The 26,967-nt window shown below is 45.5% G+C and overlaps 1 protein-coding gene across 2 annotated transcripts in view; it reads right to left on the bottom strand.

Moving 5' to 3' along the window:
- The window catches only part of ST8SIA1 (ST8 alpha-N-acetyl-neuraminide alpha-2,8-sialyltransferase 1), a 181,328-nt gene that overhangs the window by 101,207 nt on the left and 53,154 nt on the right, over positions 1-26,967 (bottom strand). For both annotated transcript variants that reach the window (XM_045001866.1, XM_045001867.1), the window contains exon 2: positions 25,137-25,281. In XM_045001866.1, the coding sequence (XP_044857801.1) occupies positions 25,137-25,281 (145 nt within the window). The remainder of the gene's footprint in view (positions 1-25,136; positions 25,282-26,967) is intronic.

The following is a 26,967-nucleotide window of genomic DNA, read 5'->3' as shown; positions in this document are numbered from 1 at the left end:
GGTCAGTGGTTAAGTGTAGGACAGATGTAGGTAGTTTTTGTTCAGTGTACCTCACCTAAACACAAGTTTTGCCTAACCAAAGAGAATACATTAGAATTTGTTCTACAGTGGTCACGTGCTCTATTATCTGAGTGTTCTGCATTATCTACAAAAGCAAAGGACAAGAATCTTATGGCCGTGCTGGGTCATCACTGAGTGTTGGCGGAATTAGGGTTACGCTGGCACATACCTTAACACTGGGTTTTCTGCACCATAAGAATGAGATGTTATGTCAGCGCAACAGTGTCTAACATCAGTGTATGAGGGTGTATGGTGCTTTTTATTTTTAACAGTAATTTTTAGCCCTAACTGTGGGCCAGAAAAAGGCCAGGCTATTAGGTAACTTTGTAAATGGTATTTTCTGGGCGCTGTATCTCAGGATTGTGTACTGAGGTTGACCATACTTGTCTCTATTGTCTTCCTACTAGGAAGAATATATGTAGGAACTGTGGTAGGTGAGTTAAGGATTTGCTCTTTCATTGAATAAATTATATTGGCCCTTAAAAGAGCCATTTTTCATGCCATGATGTTCAGATGATAAACTATTGATCATGTTACTTAAAAGAGACCCTTTGATTTCTTTTAAAAAAAAATCTATGGTCCCCTCTTTAATAAATGAACACACCGTCTGCATACAAATGGCTAGGCCCCCCAACTTGGAGTAACTCTGTGCCATACACTGAACACTTTTCTTCCTGTCAGGAAACCTCCAATCTCACAGTTAACATTTCTCCAGCTTTTATTAATTCTTGCTATATTACTGCTGCAGTGATTATTCCCTATGCTCAGCCAAATCAGACCAGAAAACAAAACCCACCACTACTCCTGGGCACAAATATATGATGCTGTCCAAATTTGCCTTTATGGCTTTAATGAGCTGTACTCTTTGGTAACAACCCACACTATTTCCTAACATGAGCACTTAGACTCTGCAAAGTGATAAAAATTAATCCAATACATGCCATCTCACGTGAATCAAAAGATCTTGCGACCAGAAATTTCCATATCATGCTCTATACTTTGCTGCTCTGCAAAGTTCTTCAACCACATGATCCAGGAGTCCCCCAGAATCCAGACATTTCAAACACTGGTTGTGCACGTTTCTCTTCAGTGTCCTACCATCTCCCGAGTTCAAGTTGCATGGGCACTCACTCTCACAGCTGAACCTTAACTTTTTGGAAATACGTTTAAACTACATACTGTCAACACAGCTACTGAACTGACCACTCCAGCCCTCCCAAATGCTGTTGCCAAAATTCACCAGCCAATCCCAAGGCTGGTATCTTTCCTCCTTTCAAAGACCAACTAATGGATCTGAGTGTATAAATTTTAAATACTTTTCAGAGTCCCTTTTAATCCATTTTTAGTGGTTGAACTTTTCAGAATGTTACAGCACCTGTTCTTGTTAGAGTGCCTTGCTGTGCACTATGGAGGGTTGGGGGTGGGGGTTGTTTTTGCATGATCTCAATTATGGGATCCTCCTGGATCTAACAGCTGGTGCAGCCATCCACCATGAAATGTCTCTTGACAGCATGGTGCCCATCTGAGCAAGTTGCAGAGTTTTGAAAAGCACCAGTGATTGCCTACACTGAACTTCCTTACAACTTTATTCTAGCAGTCCACCTCCAGATCTCATAGTGATTCACAGCAGAACCTCAAGTACTATCATCGAGATGTCAACTGGCTATACAGTCAAGGCAATATTGTGGGATCTGGCTCATCTTCAGCAGCAGTATCCAGATACTAAATTCATTCTGTCCAGTATGATGGAGACTATCTACCACACCAGGGAAATAAATGCTGCAGCACTGAATTGGACAGGAGGCAAATCAATGCTATGCTTGCTGAGCATTTCAGCATGTGGCATGTCTGGCATGGAAACACCACCACCAGGGACTCTTTAGTGTGTGAAGCAAGTGAAACTCAGCTCTTGGAGAAAGATGGGTTACTTCTTAGCTGGCATTCAGGATCTTGTTATCAAACCTGGATTGTTATTTTTTTTGTTAGTTCCCCCCTCCCTCTGCCAGAGAAAAGGGGAGGCTGAATCACTCCACATCACTGATCCAATACACACCACTTCAGACATATTCATCCAATCCACTCTCCCAATATTTTGGCACCCATTTTGGAGACAATGCACCTGGCTTCCCCCGCCCGCCCCATTTCCCCTCCTGCAATCCCCACATATTTCCTCCTGGCACCTTAACAGCCTACATCACAGAACAGTAGGAAATCCCTGCAGTGTCTCATGCTCACGATATACTCCACCCATGAGCATTTCCTCACTGTTCTTAATGTAAGACCTCCTGTTTTCTGGCTTCTACATGCTGGAGCTAGAAAACCTGGCACAGATTACTATATCAGAGCACTACCTAAATGTAATACAGCTGGAGGTGTGGGAACCATACTGGGAAACACTAGGGTTGCTGGAGAGTGAGAAAGATGCTGAGAAGCTAAATTACATCTAAATTACTGAATTCACAGAGCAATCTTCATGTGGACCTATTATAAACACTCTGCTGATACAGCAGAACCTCAGAGTTATGAACACCTTGGGAATGGAGGTTGTGCATAACTCTGAAATGTTGATAACTCTGAACAAAAAGTTATGGCCACTGGCTTAATACAGCTTTGACACTTTGCTATGCAGAAGAAAAATGCTACTTTTCACCATCTTAATTTAAATGAAGCAAGCACAGAAACAGTTTCCTTAGCTTGTCAAATCTTTTTTAAAACTTTCCCTTTTTTAGTAGTTTACATTTACCACAGTACTGTACTGTATTTGGTTTTGGTTGGGTTTTTGTTTTGTTTTTTTGTCTTTGCTGCTGCCTGATTGCATACTTCCGTTTCCAAATGAGGTGTGGAGTCGACCGGTCAGTTCATTACTGTATGCCAAAAATACCCCCAACCCTGTACTCAGCGATTGTGAGTGACTTTCCACCCAGGTATGAAGTGTTCACTTTGGAGATCATGCACAAAACTTTGCAGGCAATAGTGTCATAACCCTAATCAAATAAAACTATCCAGCAACATTTCCTATCATTATCCTGGGGTTGATGGACCTGACTGAAGCCTGTGAGCCTGAGCCCCATCCTTGAGCGTAAAACATCTCCTCTGGCAGCACTTACAAAGCCAGACAGATCCGTGTGTGAGACTCTTCTCTATGTGTCTCTGTAACGGGTTGGGACTCACCACCTGGCGCCTCCCACTGGTGACTCCGGGAATTAGCTCTGTCCGGCAGAGCGCCCCTTCCTGGTGGTGTCCCATCCGTCTTTCCGCCCTCCGTTGGCGTCTCTGGACCCATGTTGCTCTCTGCTCGGCGGTGTCCTCTTCGAGGCCACTGCCCTCCGGCAGTGCCCCTTAGTCCATCCGCACCCCCTTCCAGGGGTCGGTGATCAGCAGTCCCACACCCCAGCCACATGCCTGAGTCCAATCCCTCTTGTCAAGGATCTGGCATAGTACAATGGCCGCTCCCTACGGCTAATGGCTGGGTGTACTGCAAGGGAGGTGGGGGGGACCCAGGCCCGCCCTCTACTCTGGGTCCCAACCCAGGGACCCTCTGGCGGCAGCCTCGCTGTCCTCCTTCTTTCCCCTCATCTGTCTGTTTCCCTGGGCCGCTTCCCCTATGGCCCCTTGCACTGCTGGGCCCTTTTCTTCAGGGCCTGCAGCCTGGCAGCTATGGGCTCAAGCTCTCTAGCCTCCCCGAGCCTGGTCAGCACTGCACTGTCTGCTGTGCTAGTCTCCACCCTTGGAGACTGACCTTCCCCTGTCAAAGACCTGGGACAGACTGCCTGCTCCCCTCCTGGACAGCCTTTATATATGGCTAAGCCTGGCCCTGATTGGCTCCCTCCAATCTGGGCCCTGATTGGCTCCCCATAAGCCCTTTTCTGATTGGCTCCCTGTCTGCGCAGGCACCCTGGCCTGCCGCAGCCCACTCTCACAGGGAGTGGGGCAGTCCGCCCCATTACAGTCTCCCAGCCTAGCACCGGTGGCTGCACTAGCCCCAGACTCTTCCACTTTGCAAACATGTCCACATCCCCAAGAAGAAGACTCCACCTGTCACAGCCACCAGGTGAATTACCTCTCCCCCCACTCACAAAGAAAGAGGCCACTGCTCAAGATCTTGGAAAAAGATTATTACAAAGCAGATGACAAATTGTCTGTCATTGAAGAGATGTCTTTTGGTCACCATGAAAAGCCATTCTACAATCATAGCTGCTGGACAGTATGTAGCCTTCCCTGCACCAGTAGAAGTTCAAATATCTGCAGCTCCAATCCAGACTTAGGCCTGGTCTACACTAGGACTTTAATTCGAATTTAGCAGCGTTAATTCGAACTAACCGCTCAACCGTCCACACCAGGAAGCCATTTAATTCGAACTAGAGGGCTCTTTAGTTCGAATTTGGTACTCCACCCCGGCAGGTGGAGTAACGCTAAATTCGACACGGCTAGTTCGAATTAGGCTAGGTGTGGATGGAAATCGAACTTAGTAGCTCCGGGAGCTATCCCACACTGCACCACTCTGTTGACGCTCTGGACAGCAGCCCGAGCTTGGATTCTCTGCCCAGCCACACAGGAAATGACCCGCGAAAATTTGAATTCATTTTCCTGTCTGGGCGGTTTGAATCTGACGTTCTGGTTGCACATCGGGGCGAGCTCCGCAGCACCGGCAGCAATGCAGAGCTCTCCAGCTGAGGAGTTCATGTAATCTCTGAATAGAAAGAGGGACCCGGCATAGACTGACCGGGAACTCTTCGATCTGATCGGTGTGTGGGGCGAGGAGTCTGTGCTTTCGGAGCTGCGCTCCAACGAACGGAATGCAAAGACCTACGAGAAGGTCTCCAAAGCCATGATCCAGACAGAGGATACAGCCGTCATGCAATGCAGCGCCGCGTGAAAATCAAGGACCCCAGACAAGCCTACCAAAAAATCAAAGCGGCCAACGGACGCTACGGAGCCTGCCACCACTGCCCCACCAGTGACCATGGACTCTGATGATGGGACAGTGTCGACGGACAGTTCCTCGACGATGTTCACGGACGGGGAAGATGAGGAAGGGTTTGTGGAGGACGAGGCAGGCGATAGCGCTTACAACGCTGGTTTCCCCGACAGCCAGGATCTATTCATCACCGTCACGGAGATCCCCTACCAACCCTCCCCGGCCAGGAACCCGGATCCTGAATCAGGGGTAGGATCTGTCGGTAAGTGCTTTAACCATGTTAACTTTTATTCTTAATATAACAGGAATCTGAAGTGTGTGAAAAGGAGGTCTCTGTATATATGGTGATAGAACAGAAATCCTCCTGGGAGAATGCCACGAAGCTCTCCTGCCGTTAATCGATAAGCATCAGCAGGAGGTTCCTGGGGAGAGCTGCCTTATTGGGTGCTCCGTGGTAGCACACTTTTCCGCGCGAGGCTTTCATGCGGTATTCAGGGAGCACTGCCTCCCAGAGCACGGCTGCATAGGTCCGTGGTTCGTGCTAGATTTCACGCAGCATGCGCTCTCTATCTCCTTCAGTGCCCGTCCTCACGGTGATCTCGCTCGGAGACTCCTGCATCTAAGTAGGGGAAGAAATGTTACGTTACGCCTGGTCCAAAGTATTTTTAATAAATAAACGGACAGACGGCATAGCACAGACTCAGCACGCAGCTGCGTGACGAGCGTAACGGAAAGCCAAAGAATCAAATGGACGCTCATGGAGGGAGGGGGGAACGAGGACGCAAGGTATCCCACAGTTCCTGCTGTCTCCGAAAAGCATTTGCATTCTTGGCTGATCTCCAAATGCTTCTAGGGTCAAACACAGTGTCCGCGGTGGGTCGGGGCATAGCTCGGCAATTTACGCAGCCCCCCGACCCCCAGAAGTTAAAGGGAAAACAATCCTCTGTTGACTCTTTTACATGTCACCGTATCTGTACTGAATGCTGCAGATAGACGCGATGGTGCAGCACTCAACACCAACATCCTTGCTCCCCCCACGCTATGGATGGCTGATGGTACAATAAGATGGAAATCCATCCTCATCATCAGCCTATTGGCACATGGGGCAGTGCAAAAGGACTGGTAACCATAACGACCGTACCAACTTGCTTGGAACAGGTCGGTCAAGGCCGCCTGTTGCTAATTTTTCATGGTAGATGGTGCAGTATGGCTGGTAACCGTCCTCATCATTGCAACAGGGGGCTGAGCTCCATCAGCCTCCACCCTTCATTGTAAAGAAAAGATTCAATTGCCCCTGGACTAGCAGAGGGATGAGTGGCTCCCTCCTCCACACCCCTTAATGTCATCTCTGGACTATCATTGCAGCTGGAGGCTTCCTTCCACTCATTTCTCACAAACGACTACCTGTGTCTTATTCATGCATTCTATATTACTTCATCACACAAGTGGGGGGACAATGGTATTGGAACCCAGGAAGGCTGGGGGAAGAATGGAATGAACAGGTGGGGTTGTTTCAGGAGCACACCCTGTGAATAGCGTTCAGCTCAAAATTTATGCAGGATTGGACAGAGAGCAGCTGTGGTCTCTGGTTGTATGATACAGTGGTTCTCTAGTACACTTGCCCATAATCTAGGCAGGACTGATTCTATTTTTAGATACCCAAAAAGGAGGGATTGACTCGGGGAGTCATTCCCAAATTTTGCTTTTGCGCCCCTGGCTGATCGACCAGGGGCACTTATGACAGCACCAAATGGCGCAGTGCAAAAGGACAGGTAACCATGACCATCTTATTACCGTCTTCTTACCAGTTCATGGTATGGTAGACGGTGCAGTATGCCTGGTAACCATCGCTGCTGTCATGCAAAAGCATAAGCATGCTGCTGTGTAGCGCTGCTGGTCCGCCTCTGTCAGCGGCATCCAGTACACATACGGTGACATACACAAAAGGCAAAATAGGGTCCATTGTTGCCACGCTGCCAGGGCATTTCATGGAAAACGTGCTCGAAATGATTGTCTGCCATTGCTTTCCCGGAGGAAGGAATGACTGGCGACATTTACCCAGAATCCACCGCGCAAATGATTTGTGCAACAGCAGGCACAGGGGTCTCAACAAAAAATTCACAGAGACAGCCTAGACTCAGTTAATTGTTCGCAAAAAAGTATCATTGCAAGGAATTAACTAACTGTTTCCCATCTCACAGCTTCCACTGTCTCCAGACCTGCCACAGCATCCACCTCGCAGAGGCTGGCAAAGATTAGGCGGCGAAAGAAAAAGACAAGGGACACGATTTTCGATGAATGTGTGGGCTGCTACCTAGCCGAGGCGGACCAGCAGAGGCAGTGGAGGGAGAAAGTCTCTCTGTACCAGCGCTCACACAGCGAATGGGAGGAGAGGTGGCGTGAGGAACACAAGCAGGCGACTCAAGCAATGCTTGTACTACTGAGGGAGCAAACGGACACGCTCCGGCGACTTGTGTATGTTCTGCAGGACCGCTGCAGGACAGAGCCCCCGGCAGTATCTCTGCAACTGCCCGCCCCCGCCACAAAGTCACATTCCCCCCTCACCTCAAATAACCAGGAGGATGCCCGCCCTGGGCCGTGAATACTGTCACTGCACCCCAGCAGAGTGCTCAAGTAACCAAAAGCTCTCCTACCCTACGTTTGCATAAGTCCTTCCCTTCCGGACTCAAACAAGTCCCAATCCCAGTCCCATCCCATAACTGTGTACTTAAGTAATAAAAATACTTTGCTGTTAAGTACTGTTTCCGTCATGTTTCTTCACTGAAGACTGTGTTTGAATGGGGTGCGTGGGGAAGTGCGTTGCTAATTGCATAGGACAGGCACCTTTCGCAGGGTACAGACACGGGGGCCGGATCAGCAGCGGGTAACACACACAGTGCAGTCAGCAGGCACCGTGGTCGGTATGGGAGGTGGTTTCCAGGTTCTGTGTGGGCGGTGGGGATGTGACTTTTTAGCGGGGGAGGGCAGGTACAGATCTTATACAGCGGTCCTTGTCGTGGACCGCTGAGTCACGCAGCAGAGGAATCTGTATCCGTCCTCCTCCGCCACAAGGCCACATAGCCCCCCGCACACAGAATCCCAAAAAGGAGGGATGGCAGGCTCCGTTGAAACAAGCAGTCCGGCAATGCGGACCGCTGTAGGAGCAGGAGCCTGTCATTCCTTGAGTTTAGAGGCGGTCTTTACATCAGCGCACACCCTACCCACCGCAGTCTGCGTTCCAGTTTCGACCCTTTAACGAAAAGTCATGAATAAAGAAACCTCTCCTCAGTAACAGTGTGACATGTATTTTATTTTTACACGTGTCTTGGAAGTGGAGGAAACGGAGAGAACGGGGTATTTAACCGAAGAGGAGAGTCAACAGTAACTGGGTAAAGAAACAGGGGCAGGTTCAGCTTCTCTGTAAAGAAACTGAACAGTCACAGGTCACGCTGCTCGCTGGTATTTAAAGAGTTCCTTGTCGCTGTCCCAGGCGCCTGTATAGGGCTTCATGAGCAAGTGCATTAGCGGGCAGGCTGGGTCACCGAGGATCACTATAGGCAAATGCACATCCACAACAGTTATTTCGTGGTACGGGAAGAAACTACCTTCCAGCAGGCGTCTGAGCAGCCCACAGTTCCTGAGAACACACGCATCAGGAACCTTGCCCGGCCATACGACGTTCATGTTGGTAAAACGTCCCCTATGGTCCCCCAGTGCTTGCAGAACCATTGAAAAGTAGCCCAATTTCTCAGCAGCTGAATGTGGAAGAGGTGGACGATAAAGTGCGAGGAGGAGAAAACGGCGAGGATCGCAGCGGGCTCCATGCTTGCAGTGCTGTGGCGTCCACGCTGTCACTGACCAGAAAAGTGCACGAACAGATTGCCCGCAGGCGCTTTCAGGGAGGGAGGGAGTGAGGGCGTGATTGACGGTTCAATGACGACAGTTACCCAAAACCACCCTCGACACATTTTTCCCCCAGCAGGCATTGGGGGCTCTACCCAGCATTCCAATGGGCAGCGGGGACTGCGGGAACTGTGGGATAGCTTCCCACAGTGCACCGCTTCGAAAGTCGACGCCGGCCCCGTTAATGTGGACTCAGAAGTTCGAATTAGTGTATTTAGTATGGATACACAAATTCGACTTCATAAGGTCGAATCCACAAATTCGAATTAAGTAGATTCGAAATAGTCCTGTAGTGTAGACAAGGCCTTAGACTACTGTCTGTCCAACCACAGTACAGACTACAGGAATTACAGTGAGTATTGAACAAACCAGGAAACCAAAATCTCCTAGGTGGATTTCCACGAGAGACAGTCTCTTTTAAGAGCCACCACATTTCTCCTGGAAAAAGCTGGTTTTTGAATACTTCCAGCCTGTGGGATTCCCTCTTACAATAATCCTCTCCACAAACCACTCAAAGTAACTACAGCAAACAATAATTGCCCCAGCACAGCATTACCAACAAGGTAGCTGCAGCTTTCCCCCATGCTAACTGTCTCACACATACTACCCCATAGAATTTTTTACTTTAATCCAGATATAAGCCCCCCTTTTTCGCTCTTGTATTGCTCATCAACCCTTTGGAGCAATGTAGAAAAGTGTCTCTGAGTGTACGAACATGGCACCATGTGGCTTTACAGAAAGTAAATATAGAACTACACCAAGCAGAGGTTGGCCATACACACTGCAGCCTGAGACCTGTGTTGGATCAGCACTTATACATTTCTATTACCAAAAAAATTGGTTACAGATAAAATACAACTCTATACATCATGATCTCTCTTGACTGTATGGAAAAAGACCACCTGCCCTTTTGCTGTAGAGATGCCAAAGACTGCATTGCTACTGACCCATGTCCCTCATCTTTTCTCCTCTCGTTATGCCTGCTTTTCTCACTACCACTCTCCTTTCGATCTAATGTAAAACTGGTTGTAGACTATGCCTCGGGCTAGCTAATTAGGGGGAGTATCCAATCTGTGACATGTCCAGTGTCCTCTCTCAGAAGCTATAAAAGCAAAGGACACATGTCACTCCTCACATTGCAGCCATTAGAACTCTCAGATTCACTTGTAAATGTCCAGAGGAAATTTCCAGGTGGAGACAGGGCCAGCTCTAGGCAAAATGTCAGAGGCTGCACTCCGGCCACCTTTTTTTTTTTTTTTTGCTTCAGCAGTTGCGCTCTCGCTCGTGGGGCTGGTAGATAGCCTGATGCCAGCCTTGTTAGCAGGAGCTATAAGGCTGGGAGGAAATGAGTGTGGGGGTGTGGGGGGAGACCAGGAGGGGAAGGTCAGGCTCAGAGGAAGGTGGGAGTCTCCTAGTCTGTTGCTGGCCAGGCCTGTGGTAGGCCCAGCTGTGGTAAAAAAAGCCTGTATATAGTTGGAAACTGGTGGTGAGGACTTGATCGCAAATAAAGAGCACGGGTGTTGCATCAGCCTGAAGTGTCTTTGAGTTTCTGAAAAGAGGGGGAGATGGGCCGGACCGGAGGGGCATGGCATGCGTCCCGTTACACCTTCACTAACACCTCCATAGGCAAAAGAAACCTTCACAACCATTTTGGAGTCTACAAAAACAGCTAGACTAAAGCACACAAAGTCTTTGACGCTAAAGGAGTTGGCCGATGAGATTGCAGAGCCATTGGCCATTATCTTTGAAAAATCATGGCGATCGGGGAAGGTCCCGGATGACTGGAAAAAGGCTACTGTAGTGCCCATCTTTAAAAAAGGGAAGATCCAGGGAACAGGCCAGTCAGTCTCACCTCAGTCCCTGGAAAAATCATGGAACAGGTCCTCAAGGAATCAATTCTGAATCACTTAAAGGAGGGGAAAGTGATCAGGAGCAGTCAGCATGGATTCACCAAGGGCAACTCATGCCTGACTAATCTAATTGCCTTCTATGATGAGATAACCGGCTCTGTGGATGAGGGGAAAGCAGTGGATGGTGCTATTTCTGGACTTTAGCAAAGCTTTTGATACAGTCTCCCACAGTATTCTTGCCAGCAAGTTAAAGAAGTATGGGCTGGATGAATGGACGGTAAGGTGGATAGAAAACTGGCTAGATGGTCGGGCTCAACAGGTAGTGATCAATGGTTCCATGTCTAGTTGGCAGCCGGTATCAAGTGGGGTGCCCCAACGGTCGGTGCTGGGGCCGATTTTATTCCATATCTTCATTAACGATCTGGAGGATGGTGTGGACTGCACCCTTAGCAAGTTTGCAGATGACACTAAACTGGGAGGAGTGGTTGATACGCTGGAGGGTAGGGATAGGATACAGAGAGACCTAGACAAATTAGAGGATTGGGCCAAAAGAAATATGATGAGGTTCAACAAGGACAAGTGCAGAGTCCTGCACTTAGGACGGAAGAATCCCATGCACTGCTACAGACTAGGGACCGAATGGCTGGGCAGCAGTTCTGCAGAAAAGGACCTAGGGGTTACGGTGGACGAAACGCTGAATATGAGTCATCAGTGTGCCCTTGTTGCCAAGAAGGCTAATGGCATTTTGGGTTGTATAAGTAGGGGCATTTCCAGCAGATCGAGGGATGTGATCATTCCCCTCTATTCAGCACTGGTGAGGCCTCATCTGGAGTACTGTGTCCAGTTTTGGGCCCCACACTACAAGAAGGATGTGGATAAATTGGAGAGAATCCAGCGGAGGGCAACAAAAATGATTAGGGGGCTGGAACACATGACTTATGAGGAGAGGCTGAGGGAACTGGGATTGTTTAGCCTGCAGAAGAGAAGAATGAGGGGGGATTTGATAGCTGCTTTCAACTACCTGAAAGGGGGTTCCAAAGAGGATGGATCTAGACTGTTCTCAGTGGTAGAAGATGACAGAACAAGGAGTAATGGTCTCAAGTTGCAGAGGGGGAGGTTTAGGTTGGATATTAGGAAAAACTTTTTCACTAGTAGGGTGGTGAAGAACTGGAATGGGTTACCTAGGGAGGTGGTGGAATCTCCTTCCTTAGAGGTTTTTAAGGTCAGGCTTGACAAAGCCCTGGCTGGGATGATTTAGTTGGATTTGGTCCTGCTTTGAGCAGGGGGTTGGACTAGATGACCTCCTGAGGTCCCTTCCAACCCTGAGATTCTATGATTCTATGATTTTGTAACATAGTGTGGCCCTGAAAGACCTACCCTACCTATGGTCCACACACAATGCCTAAGTCCTCTGTGCCTCTCCCTCACATCCTCCACCACCTCATTCCTGTGTGAAATAGAGAGGATGTGTGGGGGTGGTTTGTTTTAGGTGGGAACCATAGGCTCCTTGGGAGCTCTGGGGCTCAAGCACCTACCAGAAAAAATAAGGGGTTGCTCACAACCACAGGACCATATTAATCTTTTGTAAGCCCCAGTGCCCGGACCATGGCCCTGTCCCCGCTCTGCCCTGAGGCCCCGCCCCTGCTTGGCCTCTTCCCCCTGACGCCCCGCCCACCACTTTCATGGGGACACAGAGAGGCACACCCATCGGCAAAAACAAAAGTCAGCATCTGTGGTGGGAATGCTACATGAGGAGTGGACGTATGTTGAAGGAGGAGAGGGAAGCTGCATTATTCCTGACAGTGGCACACCTTGGGGGCATAAGCTGATCTCCACATATCTGAGGACTTCCCTGCAGTACAAGATTTTGAATGCACAGTCAATGAGTATTACTGGAGTTCAGTCTCTAGAGGGCACCACACGGAGCTATTCCATGACTGTGACATCAAATGGGCTTCCACAGAGTCTTCCCCATCTCAACAAAGTGCAGCACTGTTTCACTTTGACAAATCAGTGTTTGCTATGTTCCCATGTTTGCTTTGGAAACTTTGGTTTGGGAAATTCCTCACCGTTGAGTTTGTTTGCCCATTGCTAAGGCACCACGTACAGCATCGCAGTATTCAGAGCCGTAGTGTAGCTTGAAATACTCATAGAGCCTTCTAAATTAGCTGTGCTACTGGAAGTTACTTCCCAAACCATGTAAAAAAAACCACTCAAAGTAGCAACATGCCCAGCAATCATTTGCATGCGTTACCTTGTTGAAAACAGTGGCCCTTCTGTCTTAGCTGTACTACTCAAGGCACATTGCACAAAAGTATGAACCCCGGCCCCTTGACAAAGGGAGACTGTCATAAGTCCATTGATCACCCACAGAATTCAGCCAACGGTAGGGTTTGAATTCACAGTGCGTAGTTGGGGCTCAGGTTCAGTGACAACAGCACGCCCCCTTGAACCCTTTGGACCTCATATGGCTGAACATACACATTTCAATCTCTTTGGTGCATGAGTTTGGGCCCATTCCATTGCAGAAAGCTAAACTCCTCCTTTATCAACTTTTTCAGTATTTCCTCCCTCAAAGGGCAGTAGATGTAATGCAGCAGCTGAGATAAATGTCAAGCAAGCAACATTCGTTGGGGATGATTCAAGCCAGAATTTTAGCCTCAACTGTGAGCAATAAATAAATAAATTAAATAAAAGGTTATAAGAACTGGTTGATTTTGTAAAGTGCTATGAGGCTTTTGGGGGGGGAGGAGGGGGCTTTCATCTCAGTGAGCACTTGAGGAAATGACCCCAAAATTGAGCCATTAACCCTATCCCACCTTCCCTGCATCATAGCAAATTTTAAGACCATTCTAATAAGCTTACAGATTTGAGAGGACTGAGAAAGTACTGCTCAACATTAACTATAGCAGAGTGTGCCCTCCGCTACAAGAAATCTAGCCTGACAGAGCTGATCACAATGCCCCCATATTTCTTACTCTCTCATTATTGATCAGTACCCCTCACAACCTGAAAGTTAAGCCACCTGACCACCTCCAGGACTCCACGTACCAGACCTCCTCCATCACTCATGAAGTAAAAGGAAAGGAAACTTTGCATCTACCAAAACAGGGCCTCTAAAGGGTTCAGGAGTGAATCTCAAAGCACATTCCAAAACACTGTACGCACAACAGCATTCAAGGGAGTGGGTGGCTCAGGGGATTAATTATTATAAACTCAAAGCTATTTAGGTTTTAATCCAGCACTGACTGGTAACAGGGATGGGACTGATCTCCAGTATTTAGAATGCTGAGAGCATCATGAGCTGTCTAGTAAATGCATCAACGCTGCAGAAACACCAAACACTTATGGTTACTTCTGTTGCATAGGAAAGAAAACGATCAGCACAAGTCACTCTCCATAACTGCTTTTCAAATCTACGTTACACACAACAGAACATGGTGTTGTGGGCATAGGATTAAAGCTATCATTCTTTGCTTTTTGACCCAGTTGACACTTTTCAGCCTAATCCCCTCTTTCCCCCTCTCCTCCCTCCCTGCTCCCACGCACATCTCCGCCACCTCTATTGCATTTGGAAAGATCAATATCTATTTATCTATTTGCATTAACTGAGTTAAATCAAATTTGTCATTTGCATTGTTCCAGATAAATTCCAGAGGAACAGGAGCAAACAAATACACTGTGACAAAGGAGCTCATCTGAATAGGTTTTTACAAGTCTAATCAAGACAACACATACAAGGGTTTTGATCAACCAATACCCCACTCTCGCCCCTGCTGTAGCCTGGCTGGCTTTGAGAGTTTTTTGCTTTATGAACCGCAACTTTATGAACAACAACGATCTTATGAATGACCGGTTATATGAACCATTTTTCTGCCACAGAATGTGACTTCAATCCTTCAGCCAACATTTGAGCGGCTGCCCAGGTGTGACAGTGCCATAGACACCAATGAGATCATGGACCACAAGTCTGACCAGGACTCTGAGAATGGGGAGATGTCTTTGGAAAGCCAGGATCTCTTCCCTACATAAGAGCCTTTGTCCTTTCTCCTATCCAACTGTTCTGTAAAAGGCTTCATAATTAATGTCCATAGTGATCTTGGGAGCAAAAGTTCCATTTTTCATCAGAAGCAGCAAAGAGTCCTGTGGCACCTTATAGACTAACGGACGTTTTGGAGCATGAGCTTTCGTGGGTGAATACCCACTTCGTCGGATGCATGCACGAAGTGAGTATTCACCCACGAAAGCTCATGCTCCAAAATGTCTGTTAGTCTATAAGGTGCCACAAGACTCTTTGCTGCTTTTACAGATCCAGACTAACATGGCTACCCCTCTGATATTTTTCATCGGAGAAAGCAGACATGAGTTTTGAAAGATCCTAATATGAAGGACCTTTCCAGACCACCACACATTAATATTAATGAACCTGCTGTGGTGAAGGCTAGGACTATAACAGCATTTAAAAGAGAACTGGATACATTCATGGAGGTTAAGTCGATTAATAGCCAGGATGGGGTAAGGAATGGTGTCTCTAGACTCTATTTGTCAGAGGGTGGAGATGGATGGCAGGAGAGAGATCACTTGATCATTGCCTGTTAGGTTCACTCCCTCTGGGGCACCTGGCATTGGCCATTGTCGGTAGATATGATACTGAGCTAGATGGACCTTTGGTCTGACCCAAGGCGGCTGTTCTTATGTTCTTATCTCTAGCAAATATTTCTTGGCCTGTAGATTATTCACAACAGTCACTATTCAAAACTCAAGCATGTGTTTTGATTGGACATAGAAGTTGCATGGTAAGTTTTTGTTCCCTGATTGAACAGACATTCTGAGCATCATATTTATGGTGTGAAAACTTGTTTGGGGGAGTTTAACATTCTCTTTCTGCAAATATCTGTAAAAGTGGGCTTTTTTCCAGTCACTGGCCTCAAAGCAGACTATTTCTAATTCACTTTTGTCCCTCAGAGTTTTGAGTTATATCTCAGCTATTTCCTTGAGTTGAACCAAGTTTCCTTAATCTTTCAAAAAAACTCCTGTCAGAGAGTAAAAAATATATTGCCAGTCTGCTTTCAGTCCAGTCAAACAATAAAGGTCAGGAAATGCCAGCTACCCCTTACTATATACAGCTTCATCCCTAACAGAGGGTTCCTCAGTTCCTCCAGAATCTAACAAGCATTTTCTTGTCCCAAGTTCTGTGGGTTCCTTTGATTTGTGATGGATTAGGCCCTGGCTCTTACTGAAAGCATCCTGCCCCTAAGGAGAGCCCCTTTCTTCTGAGAGACAAGTCTTATCTGCTGGAATATTCCTGATTCCCTCTGATTTAACCCCTGTTATGGCAATCTGCATGCAGGGTTTATACTCTTCCTCATACTCTTGCAGTTAACGTTTCCTAAGAAGAACTCAAAAGTGCAGAGCTTGTCAGTATACCAGCAGTCTAGACAATTTTTTTGCCAGTGTGTTTGACCTTGCATTTATTCAAGTTGAAGTTCAGTTATCATCATGTTCCCCATTCTCCCAATGTATTTAGGTCCACCTGGAGTTACCTCACAATCCTCTGCAGATATTACTAACTGAAATAACTTTGCATCAGTACCAAATTTCAACAGCTTTCTCTTAACTACCTTCTCCAAGATATCAGATATATTAAAGAAAACAGATCCCAGTGCCAAAACCCCACCATTAACTTCTCCACTGCTGTGTTTCTTATAATTTTTATAATCTGCTTTCCATCCATGACAACAGTTTCATCCCTTACCCTGTCACCACATGGGAGTTTATCAAAGGCTTTTTGAAAATCCCAGTGTATTATGTCTCTTGAGTCGCCATTATCTACTAACTTTTTCAAAGAAACAGGTTAGATATCTTCTGTGATGGAAACCCACTAGAGAAAAGGACTACAGCTGTACCCTCCAGAAAATGCACTAGTGTGAACTGATCAAGTTATGCTAACATCCATCCTCACTGATAGTATGCATGTTACCTATTATGTCTCAGATAACTCCTGTGTCTTCACATTAAAGTTCAGGCAAACAGTATGAATTAATTTCTTTAAAGGTGAACTGAAATCTCTAAAAGATCCCTGGACCAACCATAATAGAACATACCACTGGATGTGCAACGATCAGCAGCTACATCACAGAAAGAAAACTACATTTTAAATGTACTTTTGTTTTCCTGGGGGTGGGAGGAAGCTGCATCCTCTCCCGTTGCACTGCAGAGATCCCACTTAACTAAGCTGTCCCAGCATGCACTGTCTTAGTATCATCGGTATACTCTGTGATCAGCTCTGGAGCAGGGAGTCTGCTTGCCAGTCAGTTTTTCACTCAACAGTCCGTGGATTGCTTAAAACTTAATATTTTTACTTTCTATTCCTCAGAGGGCACCTTGGCAGCAATCTGGAGTACAGCACAGGGAGTATGGCCTCAGTGCACAAGAGGAAGGCAAATGGTGATGGATCAGGAGAGTGATCATAGGACCTGCTGTGGTCCTCTGTCCTGCCCAGAACAAACACACAGAGGGCCACTTCTGGGCTGAAGTGTGGTAGCCTCAGAAGATCAGTTCTGCAACTGCTTGTTCTGTGTGGGTCAGAATCCTGCCCATTCCTGCCCTCATCATCATCATCACAAAAGCCCAACCCCACTTTTTAGGCCACAGACTTGGCCAATAGTAAAAAAAGAAGATTAGGCCAACATTTTCAGAAGTGGTCGCTGGAAAATTTTTGACCAGCTCTAGGGATGAGTTTGTTTACAGGAATTACAGAAAAGCAAACATTCTACCAAGCTAGGTAATACAATAATTTTTATATCAATGGTCTGAGAGCATTTAAATTACATTTATATGAGTATCCACTACTGCTTAATTTTTATGCATTTTATTTTGTGTGCCTATGTACATTATATATGTATGTGTGTGTACATATAATCACTAAAAGTCAGTTTATTCTATTGCATCAAGTATGGCAAGTTCCCTAATTGGGTTGTGAGTTAGTTCCTACTGCAAACCAATGACTGGGTCATGATTTGAGGAATGAAGTCTTATGCAAGGCCGGAATGGCTTAGCACAGCAGACGGATGGTGATGGAGTGTTTTTATTCATTGTGGAGGAAATATTTCTAAGATTATATCAACATAGCTGTGATCCTTTACATTCCTGATATATCCACTGAGCATTTCAGAGTATTACCCATATTTTTAAAGTGGTTTTTAAGCTTCTGAACACTTCTGAAAGGAATATTCATCTTTAGCTCACTAGCAACTGGCAAGCAATTTTCGTAATAGATGTCATTCTTCAAAGTAGGGGTTTGAAGTATTTAGTCCAAGCTTTTGCCTGAAATATGAAGCTAGATAAATACTTTATTTATGAATTCACTCTAAATAAACCTTCCTAGGCTTTTAAGACCAGTGGGGTTTCATCTGATAAAGGTTTATGAAATTCCTCTGTGGCTAAATGCACAGGGATAGCAAACCAAGTTACAGATGTTGCCAGAGTTGTGAGTTTTGTTCCTCTATGTTTTCCTTTAGTTTTTCTTCCTCCTTTCACTTTATGGTATGCTTATTGAGTGAGACTATACTTATTAATCATCTGTAGACTTGATAGGTAGATACCAAATTTGGTCAGAAAAATTCCAAACAAATATTTTTTGCCAGAAATTGCTGATTCATAAAAATGTTGCATGGAGATGATTTGATTTCAGCAGAATTCCAAAAGAACCAAGGCAGGGGTCCAACGGATCCCTGCCTGCCAGGGTTTCCATCAGCCTAGTTTCCTATTGGCTCACCTGCCTGTATCCTCACTAACTTGGGCTTCCAGACTCCCAGCTCCTCAGCAGCTCATGTAGCCAGCTCTGGGGAGCTGGGAGCCCCAGTTCCCAAACTCACAGACCCTTAGCAACCCAAGCTCCAAGGGCTTCCTGGGACCATGGTTCCAGGGCTGTCAACTAGGCAGACTGCCCCATTGGCAAGGCTCCATTCCCATTGACAGAGAAATTTGAAATTTTAGGTTTTCATTCTAAATCGTAACGGAACCAAATTTGAAAATATCTAAGTCTTCCCCAAAAGGGAACTGCCTCTCTATACCCAGCTCTGGTAGATATATGTTTAAAATCAATATGGCGATCTTTTTTTAAATGTTAAAAAAGAGAGTGATTGTGATTGCTACAAAATTAGCATTTTTTAAATGAAGAAAGTTGTGAAGATTCAGCACAATTTAGAAGGCTTAACAATGCAAAATGGTTCACATTCAAGCTGCTCACACCATTACTGATAGAAGCAAGAATGTCTAAAACCAAGCTGACCTATCCAGGAATATATCGGTGCCTTGAAGAGAATCTCTAAAAATCAAACCGACATAGCCAGGAATGTATTGATGTCTTAATTTGAATCCATAGCAATTTACAATATCTCTGCACCAAAGAATGACAGAAGTCAATATAATAAACTGTCTCTCTAAAAATACAATTTGTTTATTAATCCAGTAAAATATGTAACAACTTTAGATCAATGTTACAAATTCTATGGGCATTCAGAATTCAATATGAATTTTTCTTTTTTCCCCAACATATTTTCCAGACAAAAACAAAATAAATCTTAACAAACAACAAACTAACAAAAAAAATCGAATCGAAGGAGCCTGTTAGGCGTTTTTCAAATCACATGGTGAGCTGTGCTTTGTATTTTGTAATTTAACAGTAGAGTCCCAGAAAAGAGAGTTGCCAAGAAGTGAATAACCGGTAAGTAGAAGTTGGCACTGAGGGTGAAATCCTGGCCCCCTTAGATCAATGGAAGTTTTGCCATTGATTTCAATACAGTCAAGATTTCACTATAAGTCTTTATGGGGAAAACAACTATTTCTTATTATATTTACTAACTTCATCCTATTTCAAATACACCCATCCATTCTGTTTACAAATACAAAATTTATCAATAACAAAACCATAGACAGTATGATGAGGCCAAAGTCCCAAAATGAATTACCTTTCTGATACCCCCTAACCAAAACTCTCTCACCCCATTCCATCAATCCATCCCTCTCCACCAGAAAACAAAAACAACAGAGAAGTTTTGTAGTGTGACCATTAGTGTGTTAAGGCCAGATTCTGATACTGTGAATCAACTTTACTCAGGATGAATAGCTCCTTATTCCACAGGAAGTCCCATTAACTTCAGTGGAACTATTTGTGGAGCAAGGTGTTTATTAACTACGGTAAGTGACACACAATTTGGCTCTTTGACTTTGTAGGATCAGCAAGGGAACCAGAATTCAATACGTATTTGCAGAATTCTTCAGCAAGTCCTGAGGTTGAAGGCCTCATACACTGATGGTGCCCTACCTCCAACAGAAATGAGGAGGTGGCCCCAAAAGGATCCCAGTGAAGAAAGTAATTACACACAGAAGGTCATAGGTAAGGAGCAACTGGAGGAAAAGAGGCTTTCTGGGCGAAGTAGAGTAGGGTGTTCCTTTGGAGATCTGAGTTGTCAAGCTAACATCTAAGAGAATCTGGAGGCACTGGTTGATGGCCAGCCTCTCGCAAATGAAATCACAGGGTTCAACTCACAAACAACACAGGCCTCTATCCAGAAAAGTACTTAGACATGTGTTTCAGTCTTAGGCCTGGTCTACACTATGAGTTTATGTCGAATTTAGCAGCGTTAAATCAAATTAACCCTGCATCCGTCCACACAATGAAGCCATTTACTTCGACATAAAAGGCTCTTAAAATCTATTTCTGTACTCCTCCCCGACGAGGGGATTAGCACTGAAATCGATATCGCCAGTTCAAATTAGGGTTAGTGTGAATGCAATTTGACGGTATTGGCCTCCGGGAGCTACCCCACAGTGCACCATTGTGACCGCTGTGGACAGCACTTTCAACTCAGATGCACTGGCCAGTTAGACAGGAAAAGCCCCGCAAACTTTTGAATTTCATTTCCTGTTTGCCCAGCGTGGAGAGCTGATCAGCACAGGTAACCATGCAGTCTGAGAGTCAAAAAAGAGCTCCAGCATGGACCGTACGAGAGGTACTGGATCTGATCGCTGTATGGGGAGACGATTCCATGCTAGCAGAACTACATTCCAAAAGACGAAATGCCAAAACATTTGAAAAAATCTCAAAGGGCATGATGGAGAGAGGTCACAACAAGGACTCAACACAGTGCCGCGTGAAAGTTAAGGAGCTCAGACAAGCGTACCAGAAAGCCAAAGAAGCAAACGGACGCTCCGGGGCAGAGCTGCAGACCTACTGCTTCTACACTGAGCTGCATGCAATTCTGGGGGGTCCGCCACCACTACCTCACCCCGACTGTGGATTCCGAGGAGGGTGTAATCTCAGCCATGCCTGAGGATTCTGCGGATGGGGAAGATGAGGAGGAGGACAAGGATGACCTTGAGGAGAAGACACAGCACACCTTTCTCCCCAATAGCAAGGATCTTTTTCTCATCATGACTGAAATACCCTCCCAAGGCAGTATCCCGAACCATGAAGCCGGAGAAGGGACCTCTGGTGAGTGTACCTTTGTATATATAATACATGGTTTAAAAGCAAGTGTTTTTTAATGATTAATTTGCCCTGAGGACTTGGGATGCATTTGCGGCCAGTATAGCTACTGGAAAAGTCTGTTAACATGTCTGGGAATGGAGCGGAAATCCTCCAGGGACATCTCCATGAGGCTCTCCTGGAGGTACAGCCTTTGCAGAAAGTTTCTGGAGAGAACCAGCCACACGATGCGGGGAGGAGTAAAGCGATCATCCCAGAGAATTGGATGGGTGGGAGGTTACTTTGGTTTCTGCTGCTGCATGTTAACATGAAAACTGCAGTATTCAACGGGCTTTGCTTGTTTGTATGGGAAAGGAGGGCGCTGCTTTTATGAAGATTGCAGAAGCCGAAAGACTATGGCTTACCATGGCCGCATGCAAGCTGAGTTCTGTTGCCGGCCCTGTGTCTGTGATCTCTAACACCAAAGCCACAGGCACTCAATATAAAAGATGCAAAACGCAACCTTGTACCGAAATCACGTGCTATGTAATGTGAATAGTGTTGTTCACCATGAAAGAGTATACCCATTGTTCTGTAAAATGTATCTTTTAAAATACTTCTCTCTCTTTTTTCCCCTCCTGCAGCTGCAAATTTTTTAAGTCTCCCTCCTCCGTCCCGAAGGATACGGGTCTCCCTGTCAGATAAGGCGGTGAAAAAAATGCACATGCGATGAAATGTTCTCTGAGATCATGCACTCGACCTGCAATGAAAGAGCTCATCTGAATGAGAGGAAGGACACAGTATCACAGTACAGGAAAGTGGCCAATGACCGTGAGGACAGGAGGGACGTGAAGACAGGAGGGACGAACGTGAGGACAGGAGGGATGATTGAGATGAAAGGTGGTGGCAGGAAGATCAGAGGAGGCAGGATGCAATGCTGGGGCAACTGCAGGATCAAACGGACATGCTCCCATATCTGGTGGAGCTTCAGGAATGGCAGCAGGATCACAGAGTGCTGCTGCAGCTCCTGTTTAACTGCCCTCCCCCCTCCCCAAGTCCCATAGCCTTCTCACCCAGACGCCCAAGAACGTGGAGCAGGGAGGCTCCGGGACCCAACCACTCCACCCCAGTGGACAGCCCAAGCAACAGAAGGCTGGCATTCAACAAGTTTTGAAGTGGCCTTTTCCTTCCCTCCTCCCCTCCTCCCACACCCCACCTGGGATACCTTGTCAGTTATCTCCCTATTTTTATAATCAATTAATAAAGAATACATGGTTTTTAAACGATCGTGACTTTATTTCCTTTGCAAGCAAGCTGTGTCTGCCGTTGCTCTGGGGAGGGGCGACTTACGACATGGCTTACAGGGAATTAAAATCAACAAAGGGGATGGCTTTGCATCCAGGAGAAACACAAACAACTGTCACACAGAATGGCCCCCTCAAGGATTGAACTCAAAACCCTGGGTTTAGCAGGCCGTTGATTTCACAGAGGGAGGGAGGGAGGAAGCAAATGAATACAAAACAAATCTGGTCTATTTCTTGTTTTGATCCACTCCATCTATCTTTTACATCTTAGGCTGGCAGCAGACGGTGCGGTACTACTGCTAGCCATCGTCATCTCCTGGGTGCTTGGCAGAAGATGGGAATGACCTGGCTGAGTCATTCCCATGTCTGCCCAGGTGCCCCGACTGACCTCACCAAGGTCGGCTAAAAGAGAACCCAGGAGTACGATGACGATGGCTACCAGGCGTAATGCACTGTCTGCTGCCAAAAGGCAATGAGCTGCTGCTGTGTAGCAATGCAGTCCCAAGTCTGCTAGCACCCAGCAGACATACGGTGACGGTCAGCCGTGCAGGCTCCATGCTTGCCGTGGTCTGGCGTCTGCACAGGTAACCCAGGAAAAAAGGCGTGAAATGATTGTCTGCCGTTGCTTTCACAGAGGGAGGGAGGGGGGGCCTGACAACATGTACCCAGAACCACGTGCAACAATGTATTTTGCCCCATCAGGCACTGGGATCTCAACCCAGAATTCCAATGGGCGGGGGAGACTGCGGGAACTATGGGATAGCTATGGGATAACTACCCACAGTGCCTCGGCACTATGGACGCACACCGCCAATTAATGTGCTTAGTGTGGACACATGCACTCGACTTTATACAATCTGTTGCCAAAAATCGAATTCTGTAAAATTGGAATAATTCCGTAGTGTAGACATACCCTCAGTGACTTCAGTGGGATTACTCACATACATAAAATTAAGCACATTTAACTGTGCTGCTGGATCGTGCTTAGCTCAGAAAGTTCATAGAGCCCTGGCTCCAAATGTATCACTCTAATTGATCCAAAGGGGGTTGTTAATCCCTTTTGTACCATTTAAAACAGAAAATTTTACTCAGCAGTTTAGTAAATTCCTCCATCATTTGTCACCATATCAAAATGAGATCAATTAAAAAAATATTTGACCATGGAACATTTTGGCACTTCAGTATTAATATTACTTAAGTGGAAAGAAAGATCTCTGGGGTTTCATTTACACTGGCACTCAATTTATCAATATACATTTTTCATAAGAGAATAAAAATCAGTTGCCAAATTTTGAAATGCAGAAATCTAAGCTGCAGCTGCAAAACACAATATATGTAAACCTATTATACTTGCAAACCCCATGTTTGTGCTTGTAAGCAGTTAGGTAGGTGCACAAGTACCCAATTTGGAAGTGCAAGTGCCTGTTTTTTATGGTTCATTTATTTATTGTTGGGTTGTGTGTGCCCACCTGCTCCACTATCCTCTTCTGGAAACTGTGCTCAAATTGTCCTTAATAATAGCCTCTGGTGACAGTAGGCTAGTTGTTTATGGCCCAATCTTGCAGTCCGTAAGACCTGAATGACAATTTTGCTTTTTTAGGGAATCCAAGATTGAGCCCTTGAAAATAAATAGCCAAAATATCTTTTTTTTATAACTACATCGTGGACCATCTGCTATACTCAGTCAAACTGATGACAATCTAAAGTAACATCAAGTTCAGAATTTGGAAGAATTGAGGTGTTACTCCAGATTTAGACCCATGTAACTGAGATCAGAATCTAGCCCATCATATATATTTTTGGGTCTTTTAATTTAAATGCTATGGACTAAACTCATCAATAATGTAAATAGGTGAAATTCCAATGACTTTAACGGAACTGCTCCTGTTAACACCAGCTGTGAATCAGGATCTAAATATTATAGGCCAGAAGCGGTCCTTTTGGAGGATGGGGGAAACAAAGGCTTAAGCCAAAAGTATTGGCAAATCTCTGCATGCTGTATAAGCAAGGAGAACTTTACGATTCTTCACTGTATATTTTGTAGTATTGCCAACTCCTGTGATTTTATCACTAGTCTTGATATATTTGACGTATTATTTAAAGCTCCAGCTTCTGGAAATGTGAGAATTTAAGCCTTTATTTATTTAATGTAAGTTCCTAGCCCTCGTGGTTAAATAGAAAAGGTTGAAAATATAACCTGAGTGCTCCCTGAAGGCTCAAAACCCAATAGGCAAATAAAAGGATCTGAAACATTTTTTTTTTTAAATCTCATAATTTTTATGTTAATCTCATGATCATTTGGGTCCTGACTCATGATTTGTAAACTTTTGGGGTGGGCAATACTGAGAAGTGGTCACGGGAAGAATTCAAACTATAGCTACTCCCTGATACTTGAAACTATGGCTAATCTTCCTGTGTATATGCATTTGGGGGGTGGGGGCGGGAGACAGAGATTTGCAATGCCTCTGGCTAAATAAAGGATTACAAGAAAACATTTATCATGAAGAAGTGAAGCTACAGATTACTCCTTACAACTAGCCTTTCAGCCAGCCTGATTTAACATATGTTCAGTTTTATTGTCTGGAGAAGAAATAGAGGGCTAAAATGAAAAGAACAAGACAGTTACTGACCTGTGGGAAAAGGGAGTAAGTTGCATTGTCAATAGTGACAGAATGTAAAAATTCCCCATCAAACCAGAGGTTCTTTCCCAGCGGAGAGTTCTGTTTTGTCATAGCAAAGAGCTGACCAGGGTCACAACAGTCTTCCAGCTGTTTCCTAATAAAGAGAGAAAGGAAAAAATGTATTTATTAGGGCTCAGTTATGGAAATCTCATAGTGATGCTTCCCATCTTTACTTGAATCTCCACCCAGCTGAGACTATGTAGATGCTGTTAAGTCAAGCTTCTACATAGTAATAAAGAGCCAAACAACAGCAGATTTCTATTCTGAATATTGGTATGATCAATTTCATAGAATATCAGGGTTGGAAGGGACCTCAGAAGATCATCTAGTCCATCGTTTTAATTTTTATTTTTTTATAAAAATGGGAACAGTTTTTAGCAAAAAATATACCCATTGTCAACTAGTTCTAATTAGTAAACATAAAAACCACAGGTCTCTAGTACCCTTTTAAGAGTCACACACATGGAAATTAAAGAAGCAGTTTTTAAAACTATGGTTTAATTACATATAGGTTAAATACAATGTTTTATTGTTTATTACCAGGCCTATAAAAACCCCACAACTGAATACTCCCAAACTTTGGGAAAGTTGAGACCCAACTCCTAATTTATCAGTTCAGGTTTATTTCTAGTTACTAAAAATCCTTGTGCTACTTTCACAGCTCCTGCAACCTGACTGAAGTCCAACTTGGATAATTGCATTCTGCTATATTATATATGCCATGTAGTTTTAATGGGATCGAGCATTCTCCTTTCCTCTCCTATAAATTGTTGTATCATTGTGCACTATTAAACAAATGTTGTGTTCCATCCAAGAGGCAGTTGGGTTTTTATGAAAGGACAAGGTTTCCTATGTACGGTATGGGCCCAATTCTGAAAGTGCCATAAAGAGTAATCCTTACTGATAGGATTGTAGGATTACTCCCATGAGGCAGGCTCTCCAGTATTGGTGCCACAGTTTGCAATACTGTTGTTGGGCACTTTGAGCAGAACCGATGTCACAAAATTGCACATCAGAGCAGGATCTGCTGGCGTGGGCTTCTCTGCATTCAGAGAGCTCTAATTTCTATTCTAATTAGATTGTAAAGTCTTCGGGGTAGAGACTTTCTCAGAGAAACTAGCGCAACGAGACCCAATCTCAGGGTATGGCTACACTGGCGAGTTGCAGCGCTGGTCGTCCAGCTGTGCAGGGCCAGCGCTGCAGTGTGGCCACACTGACAGCTACCAGCGCTGCAGTGTGGCCACATTTGCAGCATTTGCAGCGCTGTACTGAGAGGTGCATTGTGGGCAGCTATCCCACAGAGCACCTCATCCCGTTTTGGCGCCGTTTTGGCGCTGAGTATTGTGGGAAGGGGAAGGAATTGTGTGGTTCATTCCGCTTCCTGTTCCAACGCCCCGTGGTGCATCGCTTCACTTCCCAGCAGTCACAGTTTCCCCGTCCATGTCTCTTGTCATTGTGAGTGCAGCACGCTTTCTGTGTGAAATGGAGCCTGAGCTGCTGAGGACTTTGCTGATGACTGTCGCCAGCACATCACGTTTGGCAGTTGAGCTATTCCTTCAGCTCCAAAGTGACAGTGAGGAGTCCGACGATGATCTGGATTTGCCTAATGCGGGTGACATGAAATTGCTTGTGGCGGTAACGGAAATGCTCAGCACCGTGGAACGCCGCTTTTGGGCTCGTGAAACAAGCAGTGAGTGGTGGGATCACATTGTCATGGAAGTCTGGGATGACGAGCAGTGGCTGCAGAACTTTTGTATGAGAAAAGCCACTTTCATGGGAC

Source organism: Mauremys mutica, chromosome 1, assembly GCF_020497125.1.
Source record: "Mauremys mutica isolate MM-2020 ecotype Southern chromosome 1, ASM2049712v1, whole genome shotgun sequence".
Classification (NCBI taxonomy): Eukaryota; Metazoa; Chordata; order Testudines; family Geoemydidae; genus Mauremys; species Mauremys mutica.
The sequence above is the reverse complement of the archived record's forward strand: the minus strand, read 5'-3'. Positions and strand labels throughout refer to the sequence as shown.